Consider the following 27,153-nt stretch of genomic DNA (forward strand, 5'->3'; position numbering starts at 1 on the left):
TATGGCCAACTAATCTTTGACAAAGCAGGAAAGAATATCCGAAGGAGAAAAGACAGTCTCTTTAACAAATGGTGCGGGGAGAACTGGACAGCAACATGCAGAAGAATGAAGAAATATAAATTTATAGATATAAGAAATTCAGCACATCACAAGCAGAATAACAACAAAGAAAACTATACTTAGACACATCATAATGAGTCTATTGAAAAATCAGATTAAAAGAAAATATTGAAGGAAGCTAGAGAAAAAAATACACATTACCTAAAGAGGCACAATGATATGAATGATGACGGGCTTCTCATCAGAGAGAATGGATACTGTACAACAATGTAAAAACATCACTAGAGAATTTAAAAAATCTGCAAACACAATTGTTGTATACAATTAAAATATACATAAAAATAAAGGCAAACAAAGAAACAAAAACTGGACTCTTAAATACAGAGAATGAAGTGGTGGTTGCCAGAGGGGAGAATGAGGGAGGGATAGGTTAAATAAGTGGAGGGGCTTAAGACGTACAAATTTCCACTTATAAAATAAACAAGTCATATAGATGAAAAGTGCAGCATAGGGAATATAGTCAACAATATTGCAATAACATTGTATGGTGACAGGTGGAGACTACACTTAGGGTGAGCCTTGAGTAATGCTGAGAATTGTGGGATGGAGTTAAAGCAGGGCTTAGTGGGAAAGAATTTTAAATACCTATGTTAAAAATTTAAAATCAATGATCTAAGTTTTCCACTTAAGAAGCTAGAAAAGGACAAGTAAATCAAATTAAATTTTTTAATATAATAAACACAGATGTATCAATCATTTTACTTTATTAAAAAATTTTTTTAAATGTTTATTTATTTTTGAGAGACAGAGCACGAGTGGGGGAGGGGCAGAGAGAGAGGGAGACACAGAATCTGAAGCAGGCTCCGGGCTCTGAGCTGTCAGCACAGAGTCCGACGCAGGGCTTGAATTCACAAATTGAACCATGAAATCATGACCTGAGCCACAGTCGGACACTTAACCAAATGAGCCGCCCAGGCGCCCCTCAATCATTTTTCTTTAATAAGTAGCAAATCATGGCCAGTTATATTTCACTTCTACCCCATCCCCTTTGCCAAAACACATATTAGATTATTTTGAAAGGAATCCTAGATTTCATCCATAAGTATCTCATTGTATATCTTTAATATATAAGGAGTTTTAAACCATAACCAAAAATACCATTATTATACTGGAAGAATTAACATTTCCTTAATATTACCAAATATATAGTCACTACTAAAATTTCCTTGGTGGGGGTGCCTGGCTGCCTCAGTTGGTAGAGGCTACAACTCTTTTTTTTTTTTTTTTTTTATTTAAAAAATTTTTTTTTCAACGTTTATTTATTTTTGGGACAGAGAGAGACAGAGCATGAACGGGGGAGGGGCAGAGAGAGAGGGAGACACAGAATCGGAAACAGGCTCCAGGCTCTGAGCCATCAACCCAGAGCCTGACGCGGGGCTCGAACTCCCGGAGGACCGCGAGATCGTGACCTGGCTGAAGTCGGACGCTTAACCGACTGCGCCACCCAGGCGCCCCAGAGGCTACAACTCTTAATCTTGGGCTTATGAGTTGAAGCCCATGTTTGCTCAATTGAATTTCATCAAAATTAAGAACTTAGTTTTTCTGAAGACATTGTTGAGGGAATGAAAACACAATCCACAGTTTAGGAAAAAATATTTGCAAATCACATATCTCCTAAAAAGCCTTCTATCCAAAATACATAAAGACATTTCAAAAGTCAATAATAAAACACGTATCCCAAAATAAAATTAAATTAGAAACAAAGCAGCAAAAGATTTTAAGGTACTTCACAAAATAAGATATGTAAATGGCAAATAAACACATTAAAAGTTACTCAAAATTGTTAATTAAGGAAATGCATAATAAAACCATAATAAGATACCACTATAAACCTACTAGAATGTCTAAATATTAAAATACATCCATACTAAGTATAGGTGAGGATGTGAAGCAACTAGAACTATTATAGATTGCTTTTTTTTTTCTTTAAATTCAAGTTAGTTAACATACAGTGTAGTCCTGGCTTCAGGATTGGAACCCAATGATTCATTTCTTACATATGACACCCAGTGCTCAACCCAAAAAGTGTCCTCCATAACGCCCATCACCCATCCCTCCACCCACCTCCCAACCAGCAACCCTCAGTTTGTTCTCTGTATTTAAGAGTCTTTTATGGTTTGCCCTCCCTTTCGGTTTTTATCTTATTTTTCCTTTCCTTCCCCTATGTTCGTCTGTTGTGTTTCTCAAATTCCACATTTGAGTGAAATCATATGATATATGTCTTTCTGACTGACTTATTTTGCTTAGCATAATACACTCTAGTTCCATCCATGTTGTTACAAATAGCAAGATTGCTGATGCAAATACAAAATGATGCGAACACTTAGGAAAAAAGTTTGACAGTTTCTTTAAAAGGTAAGCATAAACCTATCAGATGACTGTCCTTTCCTAGGCATTTACTGATGAGAAGTGAAAGCATATGTCCATACAAAACTTGTACATGAGTTCATGGTAGCTTTATTTGTAATAACCAGAAACAGGAAACTCAATTGCTATTAACAGGTGGATGATGGGGCGACTGGGTGACTCAGTTGGTTAAGCGTCTGACTTCAGCTCAGGTTATGATCTCATGGTTGGTGGGTTTGAGCCCCATGTCAGGCTCTGTGCTGACAGTTCAGAGCCTGGAGCCTGCTTCAGATTCTGTGTCTCCCTCTCTCTCTGACCCTCCCCCATTCATGCTTTGTTTCTCTCTGTCTCAAAAATAAATAAAACATTTAAAAAATTTAACAGGTGGATGAACCAACAAATTGTCATATATTCATACAATGGAATACTACTCAGCAATAAAAAGGAATGGACTATTGACATAAACCACAACATGTCTAAATCTCAAAATAATTATGCTGAATGGAAAGTTAGACAAAAGAGTACATTCTGTATAATTCCATGTATATAAAATTCTAGAAAATGAAAATTAATTTATAATGACTGAAAAGAAATCAGTCATCACCTGGGGTGGGGGATGAGTAGAGGCATGAGGAAAATATTATAAAAGAGAACATGGAAAATTTTTTTATATTTATGATGTTCACTTCAATATTTTTTTTTATTTAAAAAAATTTTTTTGAGTTTATTTATTTTGAGAAAGAAAGAGGGAGAGAGAGGCAGAGACAGAGACAGAGAGAGAGCAAGCAGGGGAGGGGCAGGGAGAGAAAGGGAGAGAGAGAATTCCAAGCAGGCTCTGAGCTGTCAGCACAGAGCCTGATGCGAGGCTCAAACCCCCGAACCCGTGAGATCATGATGTGAGCCGAAATCAAGAGTCAGAAGCTTAACTGACTGAGCCACCCAGGCGCCCCAACTTCAATATTGGTTTTAATTAAAGACTTACTTTTTTAAGAGCAGTTTTAGGTTCACAGTAAAATTGAAAGAAAGATACAGAAATTTCGCCTATACCTCTGGCTCACACATGCATACATGCATAGTTTCCCTAATGAGAGTGGTACATTTGTTACAATTGATGAACCTACATTTGATATATCATTATCACCCCAAAGTTCAAGTTTACCTTAGAGTTCATTCTTGGTGTTGTACATTCTGTGGATTTGGGCAAGTGTATAATGACATGTATCCATCATTTTATTATCATATGAATATTTTCACTGCCTTATAAATCGTTTGTGCTCCACCTATTCAACTTTACCATCCCCACCCCTGGAAACCACTGATCTCTTTACTGTCTCCATAATTGTATTTTCCAGAATATCATATAGTTAGAATCATACAGTGTGCAGCCTTTTCAGATTGGCCTTTTTCACTTAGGTAATCTGCATTTAAAGTTCCTCCATGTCTTTTCATAGCCAAATAGTTCATTTCTTTTTAGTGCTAAATGATAGTCCATTGTCTGCATGTGGCAGTTTCTTTATCTGTTCATCTGCTAAAGGACATCTTGGTTACTTCCAAGTTTTGGCAATGATGAATAAAATTGCTAGTAAGCATACATGTGCAGTTTTGTGTGTGTGGATGTAAGTTTTAAACTCCTTTGGATAAATACCAAGAAACATCATTGCTAGATCATATGAGTATGTTTAGTTTTGTAAGTCACTGCCAAACTGTCTTGCAAAGTAGATGTATCATTTTGCCTTCCCACCAGCAATGAATGAGAGTTCCTGTTGCTCCACATCTTTGCCAGCCTTTGGTGTTGTCAGGGTTTTAGATTGTAGCCATTTTATTGGGTATGTGGTGGTATGTAGTTGTTTCAGTTTGCATTTCCCTGATGCCATATTGTGTGGAGCATCTTTTCATATGCTTATTTTCCATCTGTATATCTTCTTTGATGAGATATCTGTTAAACTCTTTGGCCCATTTTAAAATCAGATTTTTTGCTTTCTTATTGTTGACTTGTAAGAGTTGTTTGTATAGTTCAGATAATTTTTCTTTATCAGATGTGTCTTTTGCAAATATTTTCTCCCAGTCTGTCTTATCTTCTCATTCTCTTAACACTATCTTTCACAGAGCAGAAGCTTTTAATGTTAATGCAGTTCAGCTTATCAGTTATTTCTTTCATGGATTATGCCTTTTTGTATCTAAAAAGTTATCACCACACCCAAGGTCACCTAGATTTTCTCTCCTGTGTTATCTTTTAGGAGTTTTATAGTTTTCTATTTGATCCATTTTGAGTTGATTTTTATGAAGAGTGTGAGGTCTCTGTCTAGATTTTTTTTTTTACATATGGATGTCTAGTTGAGCAACATTTGTTGAAAAGACAAGGAAATTTTTGTGAGTGATGGATATGTTCATTATTTTGATTGTCACCTATGTGAAAAAAATTTCAAATTGTATACTTTAAATATGTGCAATTTATTATATATTAATTGTACCTCAGTAAATCTGCTTTTAAAAAGTAAGATTAATACAGAAATAATAAAATATGTCAATTCTGGCAAAGAAATGTGTCCAAGTGCACACTGCTAAAAACAAAACTTGCTAGACTCCTGATGACAACAAGAAATTAACCAGCTGACAACCTAAAATTCATGTCACGTAGATTGTAACTATGTTTATCATGGTGAACATAGATTAATGTATAGAATTGTCAAATCACTATGTTGTACACCTGCAACTAGTATAACATTGTATGTCAACTATACTTAAATAAAAATTATAAAGTAAAATAAAATTCATGTCACACTGACACATTATCTTAACAAGGTGTTCCCCTCTACCAGTGGCATCGGTACTTACTGGGTGCTTGTTAGAAATGCAAGTTCCTAGGTTCCATAGCAGACCTACTCAATGTAACTCTGGGGGTAGGACCAGGCAATCTGTGTTTTAACAAGTTGTCTAAGTGGTTTTGATACAAGCTACAATTTAATCTGACGTACATTATCTCCATTTGGTAGTTGTCAAAGATCTATATTCTTGTTCTCCTAATTATATTACATCAAATATTTCTTTGTACTATATAATTATAAAAACACAATAGTAATTACTCAAAAAGAAGAGAAAATTGCCTATAACTTCATTTTTTTTAGTTAATCATTGTTTTCATTTGTTCATTAATGGCATTGCCTTTCCCATGTGTTTATATAGTTTTTAGACTTTTGCAAAATTATAATCCAAAAATAATGTAAACCTTAATGCTCATTATAGCAGTTTGTCCCACTTTTTATTTTTTCTATCCTCATAAATCCAGTACTTTTCCTGTTAATTTTGTATCTGTCTTGAGAAAGCATTCTTAAAATATGTTTTTCATGCCCATGATCATGTAACTTTCTTATTGTGATTATAAAGTGCCCTTCCTATAAAATTGTAACATTTTAATGGGCACCTTTGACTCACAAAGCATGTTCTCCTTCTAAGTAAATCAGTCTTTTATTCTTTTTAATACTGTCTTGTGTATATAAAAGTGCTTTATCACAAAAAGTTATCCTTTATATAATTTCTCTTAACCCTAACATTTTTTTTTCTGAATTTGGGCAAAAGTATGTGCCATAAGTGTTATATAATCCATTAAGGAAGTTCATTCACTGAATGCATATTTACTATTTGTTCTGTTGGGCACTAAGAATGGGATGATGGACATAGCATGATTAATTAGATGAAGGGGTAATGGAGAATGGAGTCAAGATTATTACACATTTCTGGTCTAGGTTGTGCTATTTCCTAGAATAGAGAAGAGGGTAGAAAGATAACAAACTCAATTTTTTATATGAAGTTTGCTCTGGGGAAAATTACACAATTTCTCTTTGCTCTAATTCTTCATCTGTAAAATGGAAATAATAGTAGTATTTACCCCATATTGTCATTGTCATTGGGAGAATCAAATAAGGTAAAACATGGAAAGAGTTAGAATAGTTCGATAGTTTGTTATTATTATTGTTGAGTTTTAGGTTCCTCTGTGATATTCAAGTGGAGATATTTAAGACAGTTAGCCCTATGAGCCTAGATTTTAGAAAAAACAGTGTTGATATTTGAGATATCCCAGAGAAAGGCAGAGAAGGGTCAAAAAGGGAATCCAGAGTAAAACAGTATCTAAGGGACAGGCAAAGAGAGAAAATAAGAGTAATTTTTTTCCAAATATGGGCAAGCAGCATAAACCAGTTTTTTTAAAAGAAATTTGACCTTCACAAAGATACAATTATGCCATTTTCTATATTTGTGAGTGTTAGCAAGTTACAGTAAATTTTAGGTTAGTTTTAAGGATGAAATGGTTGCCTTACCACTGGTAGCAAAAGGTAGGCAAACAAGAGATGTCAACCCTCCCTACCATCCGTAGGAATTAGGTAGAAAAACCTCCCTCACCCCTCTCATGGCAGGCTTCTATAGTTTCTACTGCAGGAAACTTTCTACCTTTAAAGTCTGGAGAAGGTTCTTACAATTTTTTTTTGCCACTGTCCAGTAGGTGCTCTTCTATCTTCCTTGGTATAATATTGCTCAGTCAGCTAGATAGGGCCACAACAACATTTGACTATTATGAGGAGATTTCAGGATATGTAATTTATAGGTATATGGTTTTATTAATACAAACACAATTAAACTTTTTAGCCCTCTCTTTCATTTCTGGTTTATTCCTCTCTTATCTAAATAGCAGTTTTGCTTCTGAGAAAATTTGCTTTCTTCAAATATTATCCTCAAGTCTTGGCAGAGAGATGCTGTAAATACCAGTGGAGATCCCAAAATGTAGCCACGTTTTCCACTTATGGAAATCTACTTGAACTAGTTTTTCTTTTCCTTCTAGCTTCCTTTTTGACTTGCACTTGCAGTCAGATTTCTACTACCAGCCCTGCCAGAAATGAGCTATGTAATGATTTGAGACAATCCAGCTCTAAAAGTTTGAACCTTTTATTTACCCTCTTGCTCTGTTTCCTTGAAAATAATTGATGAGTTTGATTAATACTAAATTATTATAATTATATCATTAATTAAAATAACAAAGAGGAGTGCCTAGGTATCAGAGTTGCTTAATCATCCGACTCTTGATTTCAGCTCAGGTCATGATTTCACAGTTGATGAGATCGAACCCCACATTGGGCTCTTAGACCTACCATTATTTGGCTGACATTTGCTTTATTGGCTTTGAAGTAATGAGTGGAAACTGGCCAGAAGTAGCTTTTTTTTTCAAAGTACTTATTTTTATTATAAAATGATTCAACATAACAATTATTTAATACAAAATTATTTAAGCTACCTAGACTAAACTTAGTACTTACCACATACACATTCTCTCTCTGTCTCTCTCTCTCACATACACATATACACACACACCAGGGGTGTGTAGTAAAATTCTACTGTACCTTAACCTCTAGGGGTATGTGCCTGCAATGGCCCATTAGTCAGTTGCTTTATAGATACGGATGCTTTCTCTTTCTAGGTGCTACCTAGGCTGTCACTGTGGATAGGATCTGGTGTGAAAGGGTTCCCAGAATGAGGTCCAGAGCCTCTGGCCAGAGATTCAGCCTTCAAGCCTTAGAAAAGTAGAGGAACTCCTTGCGACCCTGCTGTTGGGAGCACATGCCATGGAGCTATGAGCCCTCACAGTTCTTAAACTTGATAGTGGTGGATTTGCTTTCTGTTATTGGATTGCCTAGGGTTGTCGGGATACATACTCTTTCTATAATTGGCTATATGCAAGTCAACTAACCCTTAATGTGTTGATATGATGGTATATTAGTATAGATGGTGACTCTGCAACCCCCAGTTATCTATCTGTGCAGATATGCATATTGGGCAACCTTATTGTATAGATGCCGATAAGATGTAGTGAACCCTCACTGGTGGGTTGGCAGCCCTCCTGTGTTGGTGTTGATTAAATGCTGTGCTCAGAATTGGACTTGAGTCACAGTTCAAATAGTAACTCTGAGTAGAGGAATTACTGATGGGTTTTTCTTTTTTTCTTTTAATTTTTGGTAGCATTTTATTATGATATAATTTAAGGTTACAATATAATTGCAAAAGTAATACAAGGAACTCTTCTACATCCTTTACCACTTTTGCTCTATCAAAGACACTTAATATTTAAATTTTGAAATAACCTAGTGCAATTATTGAAATCAGGAAATTAACATTGATATAATGCTACTATCTAATCCACAGTCCATATCTGAATTTTGTCAGTTTTCCCTTTGATTGTTCAAAGTATGTGTATGTGTGTGTGTGTGTGTGTGTGTGTGTGTGTGTGTATTTTACCCCTCATAGTCTAGGGTCATGCATTTATCTACCACATCTCATTAGTCTTCTTTAATCTAGAACAGTTCCTCAGGTATTCTTTGTCATTTTTGAAGAATATAAGCCAGTTAATTTTAGAATGCCCTCTTTCTTTTTTTTTTTAGTGATTCCTCATTGTATGTATGTATGTATTTCCCCTTTTTAAATTTAAATCCTAGTTAACATATCGTACAATATTGATTTTATGAGTAGAATTCAGTGATTCATCACTTACATACTTGTGTTCATCACAAGTGCCCTCCTTAGCACCTACCACCCATCTATCTCCTACCCACCTCCCTTCATCAACCATCAGTTTGTTCTCTATCATTAAGAGGCTCTTGTGGTTTGTTTCCCTTTCTTCCCCCCCCACCCACTTCCTATATGTTTATCTGTTTTGTTTCTTAAATTCCACATATGAGTGAAATCATATGGCATTTATCTTCCTCTGATTGACTTATTTCTCTTAGCATAATACATTCTAGCTCCATCCAGGTTGTTGCAAATGGCAAGATTTCATTCTTTTTGATGGCTGAGCAATATTCCATCGTATATATGTACTACCTCTTCTTTATCCATTCATCAGTCAATGGACATTTGGGCTCTCTCCATAGTTTGGCTATTGTTGATGATTCTGCTATAAACATTGGGGTGCATGTACCCCTTTGAATCTGTTTGTATTCTTTGGGTAAATATCTAATAGTGCAATTGCTGCATCATAGGGTAGTTCTATTTTTAGTTTCTTGAGGAACCTCCATATTGGTCTCCAGAGTGGCTGCAATAGTTTGATTTCTCACCAACAGTACAAGAGGGTTCCCCTTTCTCTGCATCCTCGCCAACACCTGTTGTTTCTTGTGTTGTTGATTTTAGCCATTCTGACAGGTGTGAGGTGGTATCTTATCGTGGTTTTGACTTGCATTTCCCTGACAATGAGTGATGTTGAGCATCTTCTCATGTGTTTGTTAGCCATTTGGATTTCTTCTTTGGAAAAGTGTCTATTCATGTCTTGTGCCCATTTCTTGACTGGGTTATTTGTTTTTTGGGTATTGAATTTGTTAAGTTCCTTATAGATTTTGGATACTAACCCTTTATCAGATATGTCATTTGCAAATATCTTCTCCCACTTCATAGGCTGCCTTTCAGTTTTGTTGATTGTTTCTTTCACTGTGCAGAAGCTTTTTATCTTGATGAAGTCCCAATAGTTCATGTTTGCTTTTGTTTCCCTTGCCTTTGGCGACATGTCTATTAAAAAGTTGGTCCAGCGTAGGTCAAAGAGGTTTCTGCCTGTGTTCTCCTCTAGGATTTTTATAGTTTCCTGCCTCACTTTTAGGTCTTTCATCCATTTGAATTTGTTTTGTGTATGGAGAAAGAAAGTGGTCCAGTTTCATTCTTTTGCATGTAGCTGTCCAGTTTTCCCAACACCATTTGTTGAAAAGACAGTCCTTTTTCCACTGGATATTCTTTCCTGCTTTGTAGAAGATTAGTTGACCATATAGTTGTGGGTCCACTTCTGAGTTTTCTGTTTTGTTCCATTAATCTATGTGTCTGTTTTTGTGCCAGTACCATACTGTCTTGATGACTACAGCTTTGTAATATAGCTTTAAATCTGGAATCGTAATGCCTCCAGTTTTGTTTTTCTTTTTCAGGATTGCTTTGGATATTTGGGGTCTTTTGTGATTCCATACAAATTTTAGGATTGTTTGTTATAGCTCTGTGAAAAATGCTGGTGGTATTTTGGTAGGGATTGCATTAAATGTGTAGATTGCTTTGAATAGTAGAAACATTTTAGTAATATTTATTCTTCCAATCCATGAGCATGTAATGCTTTTCCATTTTTTTTGTGTCCCCTTCAATATCTTTCATAAGTCTTCTATAGTTTTCAGAGTACACACCTTTTACCTCTTTAATTAGGTTTATTCCTAGGAATCTTATTGTTCTTGGTGCAATTTTAAATGGGACTGATTCCTTGATTTCTTTTTCTGCTGCTTCATTATTGGTGTATAGAAATGCAATAGATTTCTGCACGTTGATTTTATATCCTGCAACTTAGTTCTAGCAATTTTTTTTGGAGTCATTTGGGTTTTCTACATAGAATCTCATATCATCTCCAAATAGTGAAAGTTTGATTTTTTCCTTATTGATTTGGATGTCTTTTATTTCTTTTTGTTGTCTAATTGCTGAGGCAAAAGCTTCCAGTACTATGTTAAATAGTACTGATGACAGTGGACATCCTTGTCTTGTTCCTGACCACAGGGGAAAGGCTCTCAGTTTTTCCCCATTGAGGATGACGTTAGCTGTGGGTCTATTGTATATGGCCTTTTTGATGTTGAGGTATGTTCCAGCTATCCCTACTTTGTTGAAAATTTTTTATCAAGAATGGATTCTGTATTTTGTCAAATGCTTTTTCTGCATTTATTGATAGGATCATATGGTTCTTATCCTTTCTTTTATTAATGTGGTGTATCACTTTGATTGATTTGCAAATATTGAACCAGCCCCACAGCCCAGGAATAAATCCCGCTTGATCATGGAGAATAATTATTTTTTTTGAGCTTTCTTTTTTTGTTGTTTTTTTACATATTTTATTTTATTTTTTTAATATATGAAATTTATTGTCAAATTGGTTTCCATACAACACCCAGTGCTCATCTCAAAAGATGCTAAGTGAAATAAGCCATACAGAGAAAGACAGATACCATATGGTTTCACTCTTATGTGGATCCTGAGAAACTTAACAGGAACCCATGGGGGAGGGGAAGGTAAAAAAAAAAAAAAAAAAAAGGACGTTAGAGTGGGAGAGAGCCAAAGCATAAGAGACTGTTAAAAACTGAGAACAAACTGAGGGTTGATGGGGGGTGGGAGGGAGGGGCGGGTGGGTGATGGGTATTGAGGAGGGCACCTTTTGGGATGAGCACTGGGTGTTGTATGGAAACCAATTTGTCAATAAACTTCATATAAAAAAAAAAAAAAAAAGGTGCTCTCCTCAATACCCATCACCCACCCTCCCCTCCGTCCCACCCCCCATCAACCCTCAGTTTGTTCTCAGTTTTTAAGAGAATAATTATTTTAATGTACTGTTGAATACTGTTGAATCTTGTTGAGAAGTTTTGCATCCGTGTTCATCAGGGATATTGGCCTGGATATTCTTTTTACTCGGGTCTTTGGTTTTGGAATCAAGGTAATGCCTGCTTCATAGAATGAGTTTGGAAGTTTTCCTTCTATTTCTATTTTTTGGAACAGTTTGAGAAGAATAGGTGTTAACTCTTCTTTAAATGTCTGATAGAATTCCACTGGGAAGCCATCTAGCCCAGGACTCTTGTTTGTTGGGTGATTTTCAATTACTGATTCAATTTTTTTGTTTTTTGTGGGTCTGTTCAAAATTTCTATTTCTTCCTGTTTGAGTTTGGGTAGTATGCAATTTTGTAGAATTTGTCTATTTTTTCCAGATTTCCCAGTTTGCTGGCATATAATTTTTCACAGTATTCTGTTATAATTGTATTTCTGTAGTGTTGGTTGTGATCTCTCTTCTTTCATATGTGGTTTTATGTATTTGGGTCCTTTCTCTCCTTTTTGTTAAATCTGGATAGCGGTTTATCAATTTCGTTAATTCTTTCAAATAACCAGGTCTTAGTTTTGTTGGTCTGTCTACTCTTTGTTTTTTGTTTGTTTATTTGTTTTTATATCATTTATTTCTGCTTTAATCTTTATTATTTCCATTCTTCTGCTGGCCTCAGGCTTTATTTGCTGTTCCTTTTGTAGCTCCTTTAGGTGTAAGGTAAGGTTGTGTGTTTGGGACCTTTTTTGTTTCCTGAGATAGGTCTGAATTTCAATATACTTCCTTCTTAGGAGTGCCTTTGCTGCATCCCAAAGGTTTTGGACTGTCATGTTTTCATTTTCATTTGCTTCCATGTATTTTTTTATTTCTTCTTTAATTTCCTGGTTAACCCATTCATTCATTAGTAGGATATCCCTTAACCTCCATGTATTTGAAAGCTTTCCAATTTTTTTCTTTTTCTTTTATTTTTAAAGTTTATTTATTCATTTTGAGAGCAAGAGAGAGAGTGGAGAAAGAAGGGGCAGAAAGAGAGGGGGAGAGAGAGAGAATCTCAAGCAAGCTCCATGCTGTCAGCACAAAGCCCGATGTGGGGCTTTCACTCACAAACCATGAGATCATGACCTGAGCCAAAATCAAGAGTTGGATGTTTACGCAACTGGGCCTCCCAGGCACCCATTTCCAAATTTGGTCTTATGGTTGACTTCAAGTTTCATAGCGCTGTGATCTGAAAATATGCATGGTGTGATCATGATCTTTTTGTACTTGTTGGGGGCTGATTTGTGACCCAGTATGTGATCTATTCTGGAGAATGTTCCATGTGCACTCAAAAAGAATGTGTATTTTTCCGTTTTAGGATGAAATGCTCTGAATATATCTGCTAAGTCCATCTGGTCCTGTGTGTCATTCAAAGCCATTATTTCATGGTTTATTTTCTGCTTAGGTCATCTTTCCATTGTTGTAAGTGGGATGTTAAAGTCCCTTATTATTATTGTATTATTATCAGTGAGTTTCCTTTTGTTATTGATTGATTTATATGTTTGGCTGCTTTAAAGTTGGAGGCGTAATATTTACAATTGTTAGGTCTTCTTGATGGATAGACCTCTTAATTATGGTACAATTCCCTTCTTCATCTCTTGTCACAGTCTTTGTTTTAAAATCTAGTTTGTTTGATATAAGTATGGCTACTCTGGGTTTATTTTGGCAGCCATTACCATGATAGATGGTTCTCTATCTCACTTTCGACATGCAGGTGTGTTTAGGTCTAAAATAGGTCTTTTGTAGGCAGCATATTGATGGATCTTGTTTTTTTTTTTCCTCCATTCTGATATCCTATATCTTTTGATTGAAGCATTTAGTCCATTTACATTCAGAGTGATTATTTAAAGGTATGAATTTAGTGCCATTATATTACCTGTAGAGTTGGCGTTTCTGGTGATGCTCTCTGGTTCTTTCTAGCCTTTGTTGCTTTTCATCTTTTTTTTTACCCCCCCTTAAAAATTCGTGTAGGGTTGGTTTAGTGGTCACAAACTCCTTTAGTTTTTGTTTGGGAAACTCTTGATCTCTCCTTCTATTTTGAATGACAACCTTGTTGGAGAGTATTCCTGGCTGCATATTTTTTCCATTCTGCATATTGAATATATCTTGCCTCCTTTCTCACTTGCCAAGTTTCTTTGGACAGATCTGCTGTGAACCTGATCTGTCTTCCCTTTTAAGTTTAAGGACTTTCTTTCCACTTTCTGCTTTCAGGATTCTTTCCTTGTCTGTGTATTTTGTGAAGTTGACTATGATATGTCTGGGTAATGTCCAACTTTTGTTGAATTTAATGGGAGTTGTCTTTGCTTCTTCGATTTTGATGTCTGTGTCCTTCCTCAGATTAGGGAAGTTTTCAGCTGTAATTTGCTCACATAAAACCTCTGCCTCTCCTTCTCTTTCTTCATCTTCTGGGACTCCTATGATATTAATGTTTTTATGTCTTAATAAAATCACTGAATTTCAAGTCTGCCTTCATGATCCCTGACCTTTGTTTCCCTCTTTTCAGCTTTATTATATTTCATAATTTTATCTTCTATATCGCTAATTCGCTCCTCTGCCTCATCCATCCTCATTTTTATGGCCTCCATATGGGTTTGCATTTTGGTTATAGCATTTTTCGTTTTGGCCTGACTAGATTTCAGTTTTTTTATCTTTGCAGAAAGGGATTCTCTTGTGTTTTCTATGCTTTTTTCAAGCCCAGCTAGTATCCTTATAATTGTTGTTTTAAATTCTGGTTCAGACATCTTACTTATATCTGCATTGACTAAATCCCTGGCTGTCATTTCTTCCTGTTCTTTCTTTTGAGGTGAATTCCTCTATCTTGTCACTTTTAAGGAAGAAAAACACAATAAAAATAATAATGAAATGAAATAAAAATTTAAAAATTAAAAAAAAATCAGATAAAGGAAGTTAGATGCTAAGCATGTTTTGCTCTGCTTTGATCTGTTTAAGAGAAGCTTGGTAGAAAAAAAAAGAAGAGAGAAAAAAGATTTAAAAATTTAAAAGTAAAAAATAATAAAATAAATTAAAGATCAAATAAGATAAAAAATGTTGCTTGTTCTGTATCCAAAAACAAAAGAAAAGAAAAACAACAAAAAAATAGAAGCAACAACAAAACAAATGAACAAGCAAACAAAAAAACCCACATGAAGGTAGATCCAGTTTCCCCTAGAGCTGAAACTTTGCAGCAGTCTATGGTCATTAGACTAAGTCCTTGGAAAGGATTTGTGCTGGTCTTATGCGGGGAGGGACCTGCTGTTCTGATTCTCAGGCCCACTTACCCTAGGGGAGATGTGCCTGAGTGTGCAGGTGGTCAGGGCTTTGGTATGTTATCTCTGTTCTCCACTTGGTGGCGCTGTTTAGCTCACTGAGGTCGATCAGTGTTGGTGGGCTAATGGTGAAAATGGTTTCTTTCATCCCTCTCTCAAGTCTCCGGAATGGGAAGTTCGTGCCCTTGTAGGCACACTATCAGTCACCCCTGACACCTCCTGTGTCCCTGGCTTCCATCAGCTCCCCATCTCCCTCTTATCTGTGTCCAAGCTGTCTGCCTACCAGGCTGTGCCGCTCTCCAGAGTTTTATCTCAGGTGTGGCTGTGTTTCAAAATCCCACACCTCACAGATCCCCGCTGTTCCAACCCACGGTCTCTGCACACAGTGGCCAGTGCACACTGTGGCCAGCTTGTCCCAGAAATGGTCGTGCTACCACACAGTGGCAGCAGCTCAGAGTTTATGGTAAATTGCAACACACAACCGGCTCCAGGGTTTGTTGCCCTCAGCCGGTGTCTTTGTTCCTATAGAGGTGAACATGACATGGCAGCTTGATGACATGCCCGCTGGGTCTTTTGCCAGAGGAGAGGCCGTATCACCTCTATCAAATGCAGTCCAAGCAGGTGAACCGCTTCTCTCTGTGTCACCCAGGGGATCCTCAGACCATGCTGTCCGCTGCCGGTGCTCTGCCCTCCTTCCTCGCTAGAGCACCACTAGGGGCTGGGCTCTGAAACTTCAGACTTTGTGCTCCACTGTTTACAAAAAACTGGCAGTATTGAAACCCTCTCCCTTTTCCCCTGTCAATGGTTTTGGGGAACTGTTTTCTTATGCAGTCTCCTGTGTGTGTCTTCACTCTTTCTCTCTAGCTGCTTTCAGGGGCAGTGCTTTCTTGTGCAAACCTGATGCCCTGCTCAATCTCCCCCTCTCTCTTTCTCCTTTCCATGAAAACGGCTCCCTCCTCTGTGGCACCGGCCTCTTCTCTCCCCCAATTCACCTCTCCTCACCATGTACCTGCTGCATTCTCTCCCTCAAATTACGGATTGTTCTGCTAATCCCCAGATCGATTTCCTAAGTGTTCAAAATGGTTTGATGTTGATCTAGGTATGTTCCAGGGACGAGACAAGCCCAGGGTCCCCTTACTACTCTGCCATCTTAACTCTTCCTCCTGGTGTTTTTTTTCTTTTATGCTTTTTTGTGCTTCTACAATAACCATGCATTCCTTTTTGTATTAATCTTACAATAAGAAAAATATAAACTTTTTGATGTTCTAGAGCCCTTTTCTGACTAATTTATCTCCAGTCAGTAATGAATTTCCCTTCTGGATAATTCTGCAACTCTTCCACTTTGCAACAAATCTGAAAACTTCTCAGATGGTTTCCTTTTGCACTTCTTCATCCCTGCACTATATTTATTTTATGTAACCCCTACAGACCTGGTTTCCTGGATTTACTGCCATCTTCCGTGGTAAACTCTTGATGTCAGTATGTTTAAACCTCGTTTCTTCTCTGATAAGCTTTTTACCTTTACAGGAAAGTAATTGATTGCATTACCATATATGACAAATTCAGAATGGTTTGTGGTTTTCCACTCACATCTTACAGGTTTTCTCCTGTTTGTGGGTACTGTGAATTTAGTATCATTAAATTAAGTTAGTTTTCTCTAGATAATTTTTTGATCTTTTTGAATCTCAACCATGCCTTTGCTTGAAAATTCACTCATCTTTCATTCTTGTTTGCAGGGGGAGAGAGGGTTTCCAGGTTTGGAAGGCCATCCAGGTTTGCCTGGATTTCCAGGTCCAGAAGGGCCTCCAGGGCCTCGGGGACAAAAGGTATGTACCAGGTTGCCATCCAGTAATACTAGAGGCATTAAGTCATCTTAAATGTGGGACTAGGTATCAAGTCAACTAAAAATATATCTAAATAAAATAATAGGATAGCTGAGAGTCTATATTTTGTTGTTGGTTTAAAAAACTGAATATTACTGTCATACTCAAATGGTTTTGGAAGATGCTGCTAATTGTATGTAGTTATTGGTATCCTTAACAAAAACTGAATTTTATCAGGAGCTCAGCTGAGCTGGAGAGAGCTAAACTGCCAGGTGTCAGAGTAGCTGATTAAGGCAACAAGCCAAAATGAAAGGAATAATCAAACCTTTTACTGTGACAGTGTAATAAACAAAATGTTTAACTAGAAAAAGCACCAACTTCCCCCACTGTCCTATTTTTCCCCATGGAACTGTACCAGTGAGGATCTCGCCTTGGACGGCCAAGAGGAAGTTGAGGGCTGTGTTGAGGCTAGTCTGTTCTGCTTCCAAAACTGAAGTAGTGTCATTGATGAGTTAAATAATGGTCAAAGACAGGTTGTACATAACTTGCTGTAATTGAATGACCCTGAGTAGGAAAATTTGCCTGGAGCATACACATGAATAGAATCAATACCACCATGTGACAGTTCTCCTCACTAACCAGAACACCTGGTTTTGGAATTCCCCTCTTACTCTGTTTAGTTTGATATGCTCAATAGGAGAGACTGTCTTGAATATTTGGCAGTCTGTTATCAATTCCCTGTAGGTACGTGTTACATTGGTAGGAATGTTGAAGGCCAGGCTTTTACCAAATAATAATACCCCAAGGGAGACACACACACAGTGCTGGTAGTATAAAAGCCGTTGATTGCCATGGGAGTCAGCCAGCCCAAAGTTCCTTCTGGTGGGTAGGGTACTTAAGTGGAATTGGAAAATTTGTGTCAGGTGGGCACAGGTATAGGGGAGGAGGAAACCACCACTATGGAGGTCAAAATAGCCCTAGTGGCAGATCTCATTTCCCTTTTCCCAGATGCTTCAGTTAATCCCATCTCAGACAGAAGAAATTTGACACGTGAGGAGGCATTTTGTTTCTGTAGTGTCAGAGTCCAACTGTGGCAACACATCAGGTCCACTGTGATATGGTTGGGGTATCTGAGGTACTAAAATGTTTCACGTTTAGAGACATGTCCCTTTGTTGTATTCAGTGGCACAGCAGTAAGGTGTTTACCTATAGGGTTGGGCGGTGGGTGACATATTCAGCAGTTTGTCACATTCAGAGTCGTGGCAACTACCTGGGACAGGTATATCAGTGACTTTGGTGAGGTAGATGTCACATAGGCTGTTCTGTGGGAGAGAAAGATGAGAGGATAGGTTCATACACCCTTTCTTTCCTATGTGCAGGCTCATGGATCCAAAGGTACTGTTTTCCTATCAGTTGGGAAGACTTTTCCCCATTGACTGCTGCGTAGGCAATCTCTCCTATACCATAAGCAAGGATATCACCCTATGTGCATGTTACGATAGGGAATCAAAGAGATAATAGTGAATGCTAAGATTGGGAGAAGTTTCTGGGTTTTCTAAAAATAGTTCTTTTGGTTGATTGCCCTTTACCATCTGTATTAGGTAGACTGGTGAACTGACCATGAAAGGGGCCAGTTCTGTTTTTTGCCTGGAAATGAAAAGTACTTTAAAAACCTTTTTTTTTTCCTAATTTTATTTCATCTAATAGTGGTACAGTATGTCATTAGAGTATTAAGGAGATAAAATGGATACTCATCAAGTAGTCTTTCCAATAAAGGAGGAAATTAATTTAAATACATAAATACTCGTAAACACTTAACTGTATCAGAGCATAGATTGTGGGGGTGTGCTTGGGCATGATCTCTGAGGAAGTGACAGTATATCAAGGTAGTCTTGTTAGATTCAAGAGCAGAAGGGACCTGCACTAAATTTTCTGAGTAGAACTTTACACTAAGGGAAAAGCAAGACTCTAAATGACTGCCTAGAAGTTAAGTAGATGGGGCACTTAACAGAATTTCTTATGTCTAATGAAGTGCAAACACAGCAGATTATTTCTTGTGCACCCAGAAGTGGCACAGAAGTAGCAGCTGGATCTGAAAGAGTCAAGTGGATGGAACTGAGCACTAACTCAGCAGTAATCCATGTGTCCTACTGGCGTGGGACATCTCAATGAATTCTAGCTTGGACTGGACTATCTCACTCCTCAACATCTCAGAACTCCTTAAGCTCTCCATAATTTAGACACAGCCTTATAAAAATGAGATGGGGATTTCAAGCAACTGAGATTAAATTTCAGTCATGTTAGTGAAATGTTCAGTCATGTTAGCTTTGAAATAGAAATTACTTTGAACCATAATAAAATAAAGATACATTTCTTGCACCTGAGTTTACCCAGGTGAATTATGGGCTGAATTTCTTGTTCACCATGCTTGCTGAAAGGTGGCACTTTTAATAAAGATTTGTGGCAGATTAAAAAAAGTTAACTACCTTAGAATCCCTTTGAAATAATTTAGCATTAACTAGAACTATTGTACAATAGTATGACAGCTTTTAATGGTGTGATTGTATGCATTTTAGATTTAGAAATTAGTCCAGTCTTTTGCTGTGGTTCCATTTCAGTATCTGTACAATGAAAAGGTTGGACTACTTTCTAAACTTTTGGGATTCTAAATTTGAAGAGCTTTGTACCTCTATCTCCAGTCTGATTTCGTGCTTCCCAATGTAGCTGAATTTATACTTTATAATTTTTATGTGATTGGGTGTTCTAGTACATGCATATATGTTGGCATATATGCTCAGTCAAAAATTTGGTAGGATTGTTTTTTAATATGTATATTCTTTTTTAAATTTTTTAACATTTATTAATTTTTGAGAGAAAGAGAGACAGCCCAAGTGGAGGAGGGGCAGAGAAAGAGGGAGACACAGAATCTGAAGCAGGCTTCAGGCTCTGAGCTGTCAGCACAGAGCCTGACGTGGGTGTTGAACCCACAAACTATGAGATCATGACCTGAGCCAAAGTCAGACACTTAACCAAATGAGCCACCAAGGCTTCCCAATATATATTCTTATATATGAAAGTAAAGATATATAAAACAAATACATATATAGATTGTATATATAAAAATTTACAAAGGATTTCTTTATTCTTAAAAATAAAATTAAATTAATTTTTGATAATATATTCACTTACACAAAATAAATAAACATAGGAAAGTATATTGTGAAAAAGATTTCCTTTCCACCTGTATCCATTAGCCACTGAATTCTACATGTCCCTAACAGATACTAATTTCTAGTACTTTCTTGTGAATATGCTCAATAATTTTTATGGATATGCACACAGATACAAATATATACATGCACATACATGCTTATATACACACAGACGCAGTTTTACCTACGTTTGTTTATAAACTGGTAGCATATTAAACATGTTTGGCCTTTGTTTTTCACTTAATATATATTGTAGACATCTCATGTCAGTACACACAGAATTTCCTCATTATCTTTTATAACTTGATTGTATTCCACTGCATGTATAAACCATAATTTATTAAGCCAGTCCCCTATTGATGATTAGTTAAATAATTTTCAGTTTTTTGCCACTACAAACAGTGCTGCTAAGATGTATAATTTTAATAGACTTCCTTTCCCCATTAGGGGATTATCTCTGTAAGATTACCATAAGGAGGGTACATGTTTTTATGTATTTTTATGGATATTGCCAAATTGCCCCCCAAGAAGTTATATGACTTATCCTTGGTTTGGCAATATACAGGAAGATCAATTTCCCTATAGTTTCACCAACCCTATTATGAGACTTGACTTTTTGTCAATCTGATAGATGAAAATGGTCTTTCAATGCTTTTAGATTGCATTTCTCTTATTAAGAGTGAGATTAAGGATCTTTTCATAGGTATAAGAATCATTTGTGTTTTCTGTGAACTGTCTTCATATCATTTGCCCATTTTTCTACTGTATTATTGGTAATTTTATATGTTAATGAGCTATTTATACATTAGGGAGATTACCCTTGGTCTGTGTTGTGAGTTGCAGTTATTTCCCCTAGGTGGTCATGTCTTTGCTGAGTATGTGCGTGTGTGTGTATATTTTTGTATATCTGTGTTTTTCAGGGATCCTTTATGGCTTTTGAATTTTGAGTAGGAAATGCCTTCCCCAGTGTCAGATTATAAAATAATTTTCGCATGTTTTATCCAAGTATATTAATAGTTTCATTTCATGTAAATATTTTATCTATTTCTAATTCATCCTGGTGTGCGGTTTGTGATGTAAGTTCCATGTTTATTTTTTTACAAATGTCCTCACAAGTATGTCCCAATGTAAACTTCCCCATTGATTTGCAGTGCCACTTTCATTATAAACCAAAATCATGTGAATATACGCACTTGTTTTAGACCTTCCATACTCTTCCAATGATATGTTTATTCAAATGTCAGAACCAAACTATTTTAATTATTGATGTATTATGCTGTATTTTTGTATCTGACAGCACTAGCGTCCCCTTACTGCTCTTTTTTTCCCCAGAATTTTCCTGAATGTTCTTGCTTATTTATTTTTCCATATGAACTTTAGAGTCACCTTATCTAGTTGTCTTTTCAAAACTCATGTTATTTCTGTTTATTGTGTCAAATTTTAACTAAATTTATTGAGAATTGATCATTTTTTATGTTGACTCCTATTATCCAAGAACATGGAATGCCTTTCCATTTGTTCTTATTTCCCATTTTGAACTTCAGAAACGTTTTAACCTTTTCTTCTTATGAATCTTGCACATCTCTTAAGTTTATCCCCAAATATTTTATCCTGCTTTTGCTACTGTAAACTGTATATTTTATTCCATTATGTTTTCTAACTGGTAGTTGGTATATAAGAAGGCTATTTATTTTCTCATATTAATTTTGTGTACAGTTATCTTCCTGAGTTACCTTATTGATTATAATGGTTTTCATGTAATTTTCTTGGGTTTCCACTCATACAATCATTTATTTGCTTTTAGTGGTAGTTTTGCCTCATCCTTTCCAATTTTTGTACCTCTATTATCTGTCTCTTATTTAACCATGTTGGTTAGTACAACCAGTACAACATTAAGGAATCTTTGTCTTATACTTGCCTTTTGTGGAAAGACCCAAAAAGATTCATTAAGCAGTCTTCTCCTTGTTTTAAAATAGAATTGGATTGAGGAGGGCACCTGTTGGGATGATCACTGGGTGTTGTATGGAAACCAATTTCACAATAAAGTTAATATTTAAAAAATAAAATAAAATAAAATAAAATTGGATTTATTTTAATCTCCTTAGAGATGAGTCTGTTGTGGAAAGAGATTATTAAACTTTTTAAAAAGTTAAGGATAGTAGACAGAATAATGCCCATCTCCTAATTGATGTCCATGACCTAATCCTCGGGATTTGTGAATATGTTAGTTTATATAGACAAGCAAAATTAAGATTGCAGATGAAATTAAATTTGCTTATCAGCTGGTCTTCAACCACAGAGATTATTCTGGATTATCTAGGTGGGCCCAGTATAATCACAAGAGTCCTTTAAATGTGGAAGAGGGAGGCAGAAGAATCAGTGTAGGGGTGATGCAGTGTTAGAAAGATTCATTCAACCATAGCTGGCTTTGAAGATTGAAGAGCTGTTCTAGAAGCTGGCTGTTCTAGAAGCTGGAAGAAACGAAATGGATTTATCCTCCTAGAACCTCCAGAAAGCAACAGTGTTCTGCCACTGAGACCACTGTCATACTTCTGACTTCCAGAACAGTAAGGTTGTGTTGGTTTAAGCCACTAAGTTTGTAGTAATTTATAAAAACAGCATAAGAAACTAATATACCAGGTAACCCTTTTCCCAAATGAAGCTTTTCCTGGAAGCCCCACATAAAACATAAAAACAAAGCTGCGCTGATTGAAAGAGGGTAGTGACATAAGCATCAAGGAACCCCCAGTGGAGCCTCTAAGGTTGTGAGTTGTGTGATTTAGAAACCACTTGTGTAAAGCAAGATGTCTCAGTTTAATAAAATCTGTCTAAACGCTTCAGGTGGTGGCCTACTAGCTTATATGTTCCACTGAAATTCCCATCTTTTGGAGCAGAATTGGGTTTTCTTTATTCTAAAAAACTAGTTAATAAAAACTTAGTGAGACAAAACCTCAAATTCTCAGCAATGCAATTGTAACTAGAAATGGGTAAATAGATTAACACACATGTGGTCAGCCTCTTTTGTTTATAGTCAACAGAAGAAACTAGAAAGGAGTGTCTGGTTTGTTCTTGTTCTTTCCTAAGCTCTTCCTGTAGAAAGTGCCTTATAAAACAAAGCAAAGGTTTAGAACAGCAAACTCAAGAGCAGCACGTACTTAGGCTCAGATGATGTCATTTATTACCAGCATGGCAGCAGACTGACATAATATAGAAACTGCCTGGGGCGCCTGGGTGGCTCAGTTGGTTGAGTGGTTGAGCATCTGACTTTGGCTCAGTTCATGATCTCAGGGTTCATGCGTTGGAGCCCTGCATCAGGCTCTCCACTATCAGCGCAGAGCCCACTTGGGATCCTCTGTCCTCCTCTCTCTCTGCCCCTTCCCCGCTTGCACTCTCTCTCTCCCAAATATAAAACATTAAAAGAAGATATAATAAAATTTTAAAAATAATGTTTAAAAAATATATAGAAAATGCCCACATTTTCAGCTTGTATTTTCCTTATGCATAAATGATTTGAGGAGTATCACTACCACTACATCTTTGTCTTGTATGATTTTCACAATTAATTTTACAGGTCAGGTACAAAGTTTCTACTACATATCAGCAGTTTTCTCAGTAAATAAAGACCTTTCTTACTTTTTTATAGATTTTTTAATGTTTTATTTTTATTTTTGAGAGAGAGACAGAATGCAAATAGGGGAGGGTCAGAAAGAGAGGAAGACACAGAATCCAAAGCAGGCTCCAGACTCCAAGCTGTCAGCACAGAGCCCAATGCGAGGCTTGAACTCACAAGCTGTGAGATCATGACCCCAGCTGAAGTCAGAAGCACAACCAACTGATCCACCCAGACACCCCAAGACCTTTCTTATTTTCTATATGATAAAAAATAAGGTGCTTTCAGTCTCAATAATAAATGCTTCTTCCTTGGGTAAGTGTTTCTCACTTTCACAAAGATTCACAAAAATTTAAGTCTCTTATTGTCATAATCTAAAATTAGTTATTTGAGGGTTATTTTTGGAGGAACAAGAACTAAATCTGTTGTATTTTTCAGGGTGATGATGGAATTCCAGGGCCACCAGGACCAAAAGGGATCAGAGTAAGTGATATTGGCTGTATATCAAATGTTTTGTTGGTCAAGACAGAGAAAAAGCAAACGAAGTGTTATGAGACAACTGGAAAAGATTCCTATTAAAATGAAAAAAGAAATAGTTTTTAAAAAGTTAAAGGTAAGAATTGGCATATGCCTACAATTAGCCTTTCTTTATTATTTTGGCAGTTATCTATATATCCAGGTGTCTATTTAAACTAATGTACCAAAATTTTAAATTACTTTATGTGGACAAGAAATACAAAAGTGCTAAATCCTAGCAATTTGTCAATTTATTAAAAATATGTATATCTTACAACTGACTTAAACATAACTTCCCAACCTTGTGATCATCTCAGTCCTCTGGGTTCAGAGGGCCAATCACTGCAGGTTGTATATCCTTCCCAGTGTACCATGTACAAATATTATAACTTTCTTTGTGTATCTTGAAGACTGTCAGTTTGGGAAGCACTAATTTAAACCACTGTGTTACAAAAAATAACTACTTTGGGGGCACTTGGGTGGCTTGGTCGGTTAAGTGTCGAACTCTTGGTTTTGGCTCAGGTCATGATCTCCCAGTTTGTGAGTTTGAGCCCCGTCTTGGGCTCTGTGCTAAGAGTGTGGAGCCTCAATATTCTCTCTCCCTCTCTCTGCCCTTCCCCTGCTTGCTTTCTCTGTCTCTCTGAAAATAAATCAATAAGCTTAAAAGAAAACTACTTTGGAAGTATACAATGTTTTCTCAATTCTAAGATGTATACTTTTTCATTTTAATGTTCTGAAAATCAGGATGTGTCTCAAAATGGAAGTACACATTTAGTGTAATTTTTCTAAAAAGCTTTCAAGTAGAAATATATCTTTCAGTGTGTTTTAGAGCTGGGAGGAAACTATAGTTCAAAAATAGTCCTGGCTTTTGGAAAATCATACTTAACTTTTCTGAGCCTCAGTTTCTCATTTGTTAAATTAGAGAGTCAAAGATGCCTTTTAGCTCTAAAATTCCGTGTTCGTATATTGGTGAGTATACTTATACAAGTATAAAGTACATGGGTGATGACATAGCATGTCTGTTTATGTGACAAAGACAGTTAAAACATTCTGATCCCTTGATGTAAACATTAAACATCCTATTTGCTTTATACTTCTTAACAACATGTAGCTTACCTTATGTGCTACTCATGCCTGGTGTTTTGTAAGGACCTGGAAAATCAGGGAAGAAACTCAAAACCCTTGGTTTTATTAGCAGATGTGTTTCTGTGTTATTGTGTAATAAGTGGATAGCAATAGACTATTGAAGCTTTTCCTAAGAATCATAATATATCTCATAAATAACTACAGCTACCATTAACTATGTCATAAGCTCTTCTGAGACTCAAAAAAAAAAAACTTGTTCATTCTCTCAATTCCCTTTGCAAGTGTCTAGGAGTGCCTGAGTAGTCCATGTCCCTCAACTAGAACTTCAGAAGTGCTTAGGAATAGGTAGCCTGATAGTTCCTGCATCCTTATGTCTCAGCTCAGAGGCAACTCTTGACATGCAAATTTTAAAAGATTTATTATTATGGAAATTTTTAAGCATACCCAAATGTACAGAGATTATAATACAATGAACCTCTATGTACCCATCACTCAGCTTCAAAAGTTAGCAACAGTTTGACAAATTTGTTTCATCTATCCCCCCACACACACTATTTTTTTGGAATATTTTTAGGTAAATCCCTCATATCAACCATTCCACCAATGAATACATATTTCAATATGTTACTCCAACTGATAACCACATAACCGCTATACTATTATTACACCTCAAAAGATTAGGAATAATTTTTCAAATATACTTGAAAACTCAGTCCTTATTCAGATTTCCTCAGTTGTCTCAAAGATGAATGTCTTTTTACAATTGGTTTGTTCAAGCTTCACATATTGCATTTGGTTTCTGTTTCTTAAAACTCTTTTATTATGCTATTAGAGAAACTGGGTCATTTGTATTCTACTGCATTCTACATTCTTGTTTAATGTTTATTTTTGAGAGGGAGAGACACAGAGTGGGAGCGGGGGAGGGGCAGAGAGAAAGAGGGCAACACAGAATCTGAAGCAGGCTCCAGACCACAAGCTGTCAGTGCAGAGCCCAACGTGGGACTTGAACCCATGAACTGTGAGATTGTGACCTGAGCCAAAGTTGGACGCTTAACCAGCTGAACCACCCAGGCACCTACATTCTACATTCTTGATCTGACTGATTGTTTCTTCATGATGTCATTTAAATTGTTCCTCTGTCCCCAATATTTCCTACAGACTGGAGGTTGCCTTGCAAGAGGCACCAACGAGAGAACTTTCTGGGGATATAGAAACAGCTGTGCACTTAAGATTTGTGCATTATACTATACATAAATTATACTGCAAAAAATTAAAGAAAACAGAAAAAAGAATACTTTGTATGTAGTGCTGTGTATTTACTATTGAATTACATCTTCTTGCACAAATATCTGTTATCCCACTTTTTTTTTTATTAAGTTTGATCAGTGGTTCAGTATATGAGCCTGATTTTGCCACCAAAATTTCCCCATCAACTTTTGATCCAGTGGTTTAGTAGTCATTGATGATCTTTGCCTGGATCTACTTTTTTGTTCAGAGGTGCAAAATGGAGATTTTAAAAATTCTATGAATCTTTTATCAGCTAGAATTCTAATTTATCAGCTGGAATTGTAATGGGGCAATGAATTATTCTAATAGGGTAATGAGTTAGTACACCAGCAATTTTGAGTGATGGTCAGGAAGGTTTATAGAATTTGTTATCATTATAAACATGTGGAATTTATGTGGCTAAATCAATTTTACTCATTATTTTTGAAGCCAAAATTCTCCTATCTTTGGCCTGTGGGAGCCCCTGTAAGTCGGCTGGCCCCTCTCCTGTGTCCTGTTG

At 36.4% G+C, this 27,153-nt stretch overlaps 1 protein-coding gene across 2 annotated transcripts in view; it reads left to right on the top strand.

Annotated features, from left to right (window-relative positions):
• COL4A5 (collagen type IV alpha 5 chain) overlaps positions 1-27,153 on the top strand; it is a 243,941-nt gene that overhangs the window by 102,939 nt on the left and 113,849 nt on the right. For both annotated transcript variants that reach the window (XM_030305778.1, XM_030305781.1), the window contains exons 3-4: positions 16,857-16,946; positions 24,204-24,248. In XM_030305778.1, coding sequence (XP_030161638.1) covers positions 16,857-16,946; positions 24,204-24,248 — 135 coding nt within the window. The remainder of the gene's footprint in view (positions 1-16,856; positions 16,947-24,203; positions 24,249-27,153) is intronic.

The sequence above is a fragment of the Lynx canadensis genome, chromosome X (assembly GCF_007474595.2).
Source record: "Lynx canadensis isolate LIC74 chromosome X, mLynCan4.pri.v2, whole genome shotgun sequence".
Lineage (NCBI taxonomy): Eukaryota > Metazoa > Chordata > Mammalia > Carnivora > Felidae > Lynx > Lynx canadensis.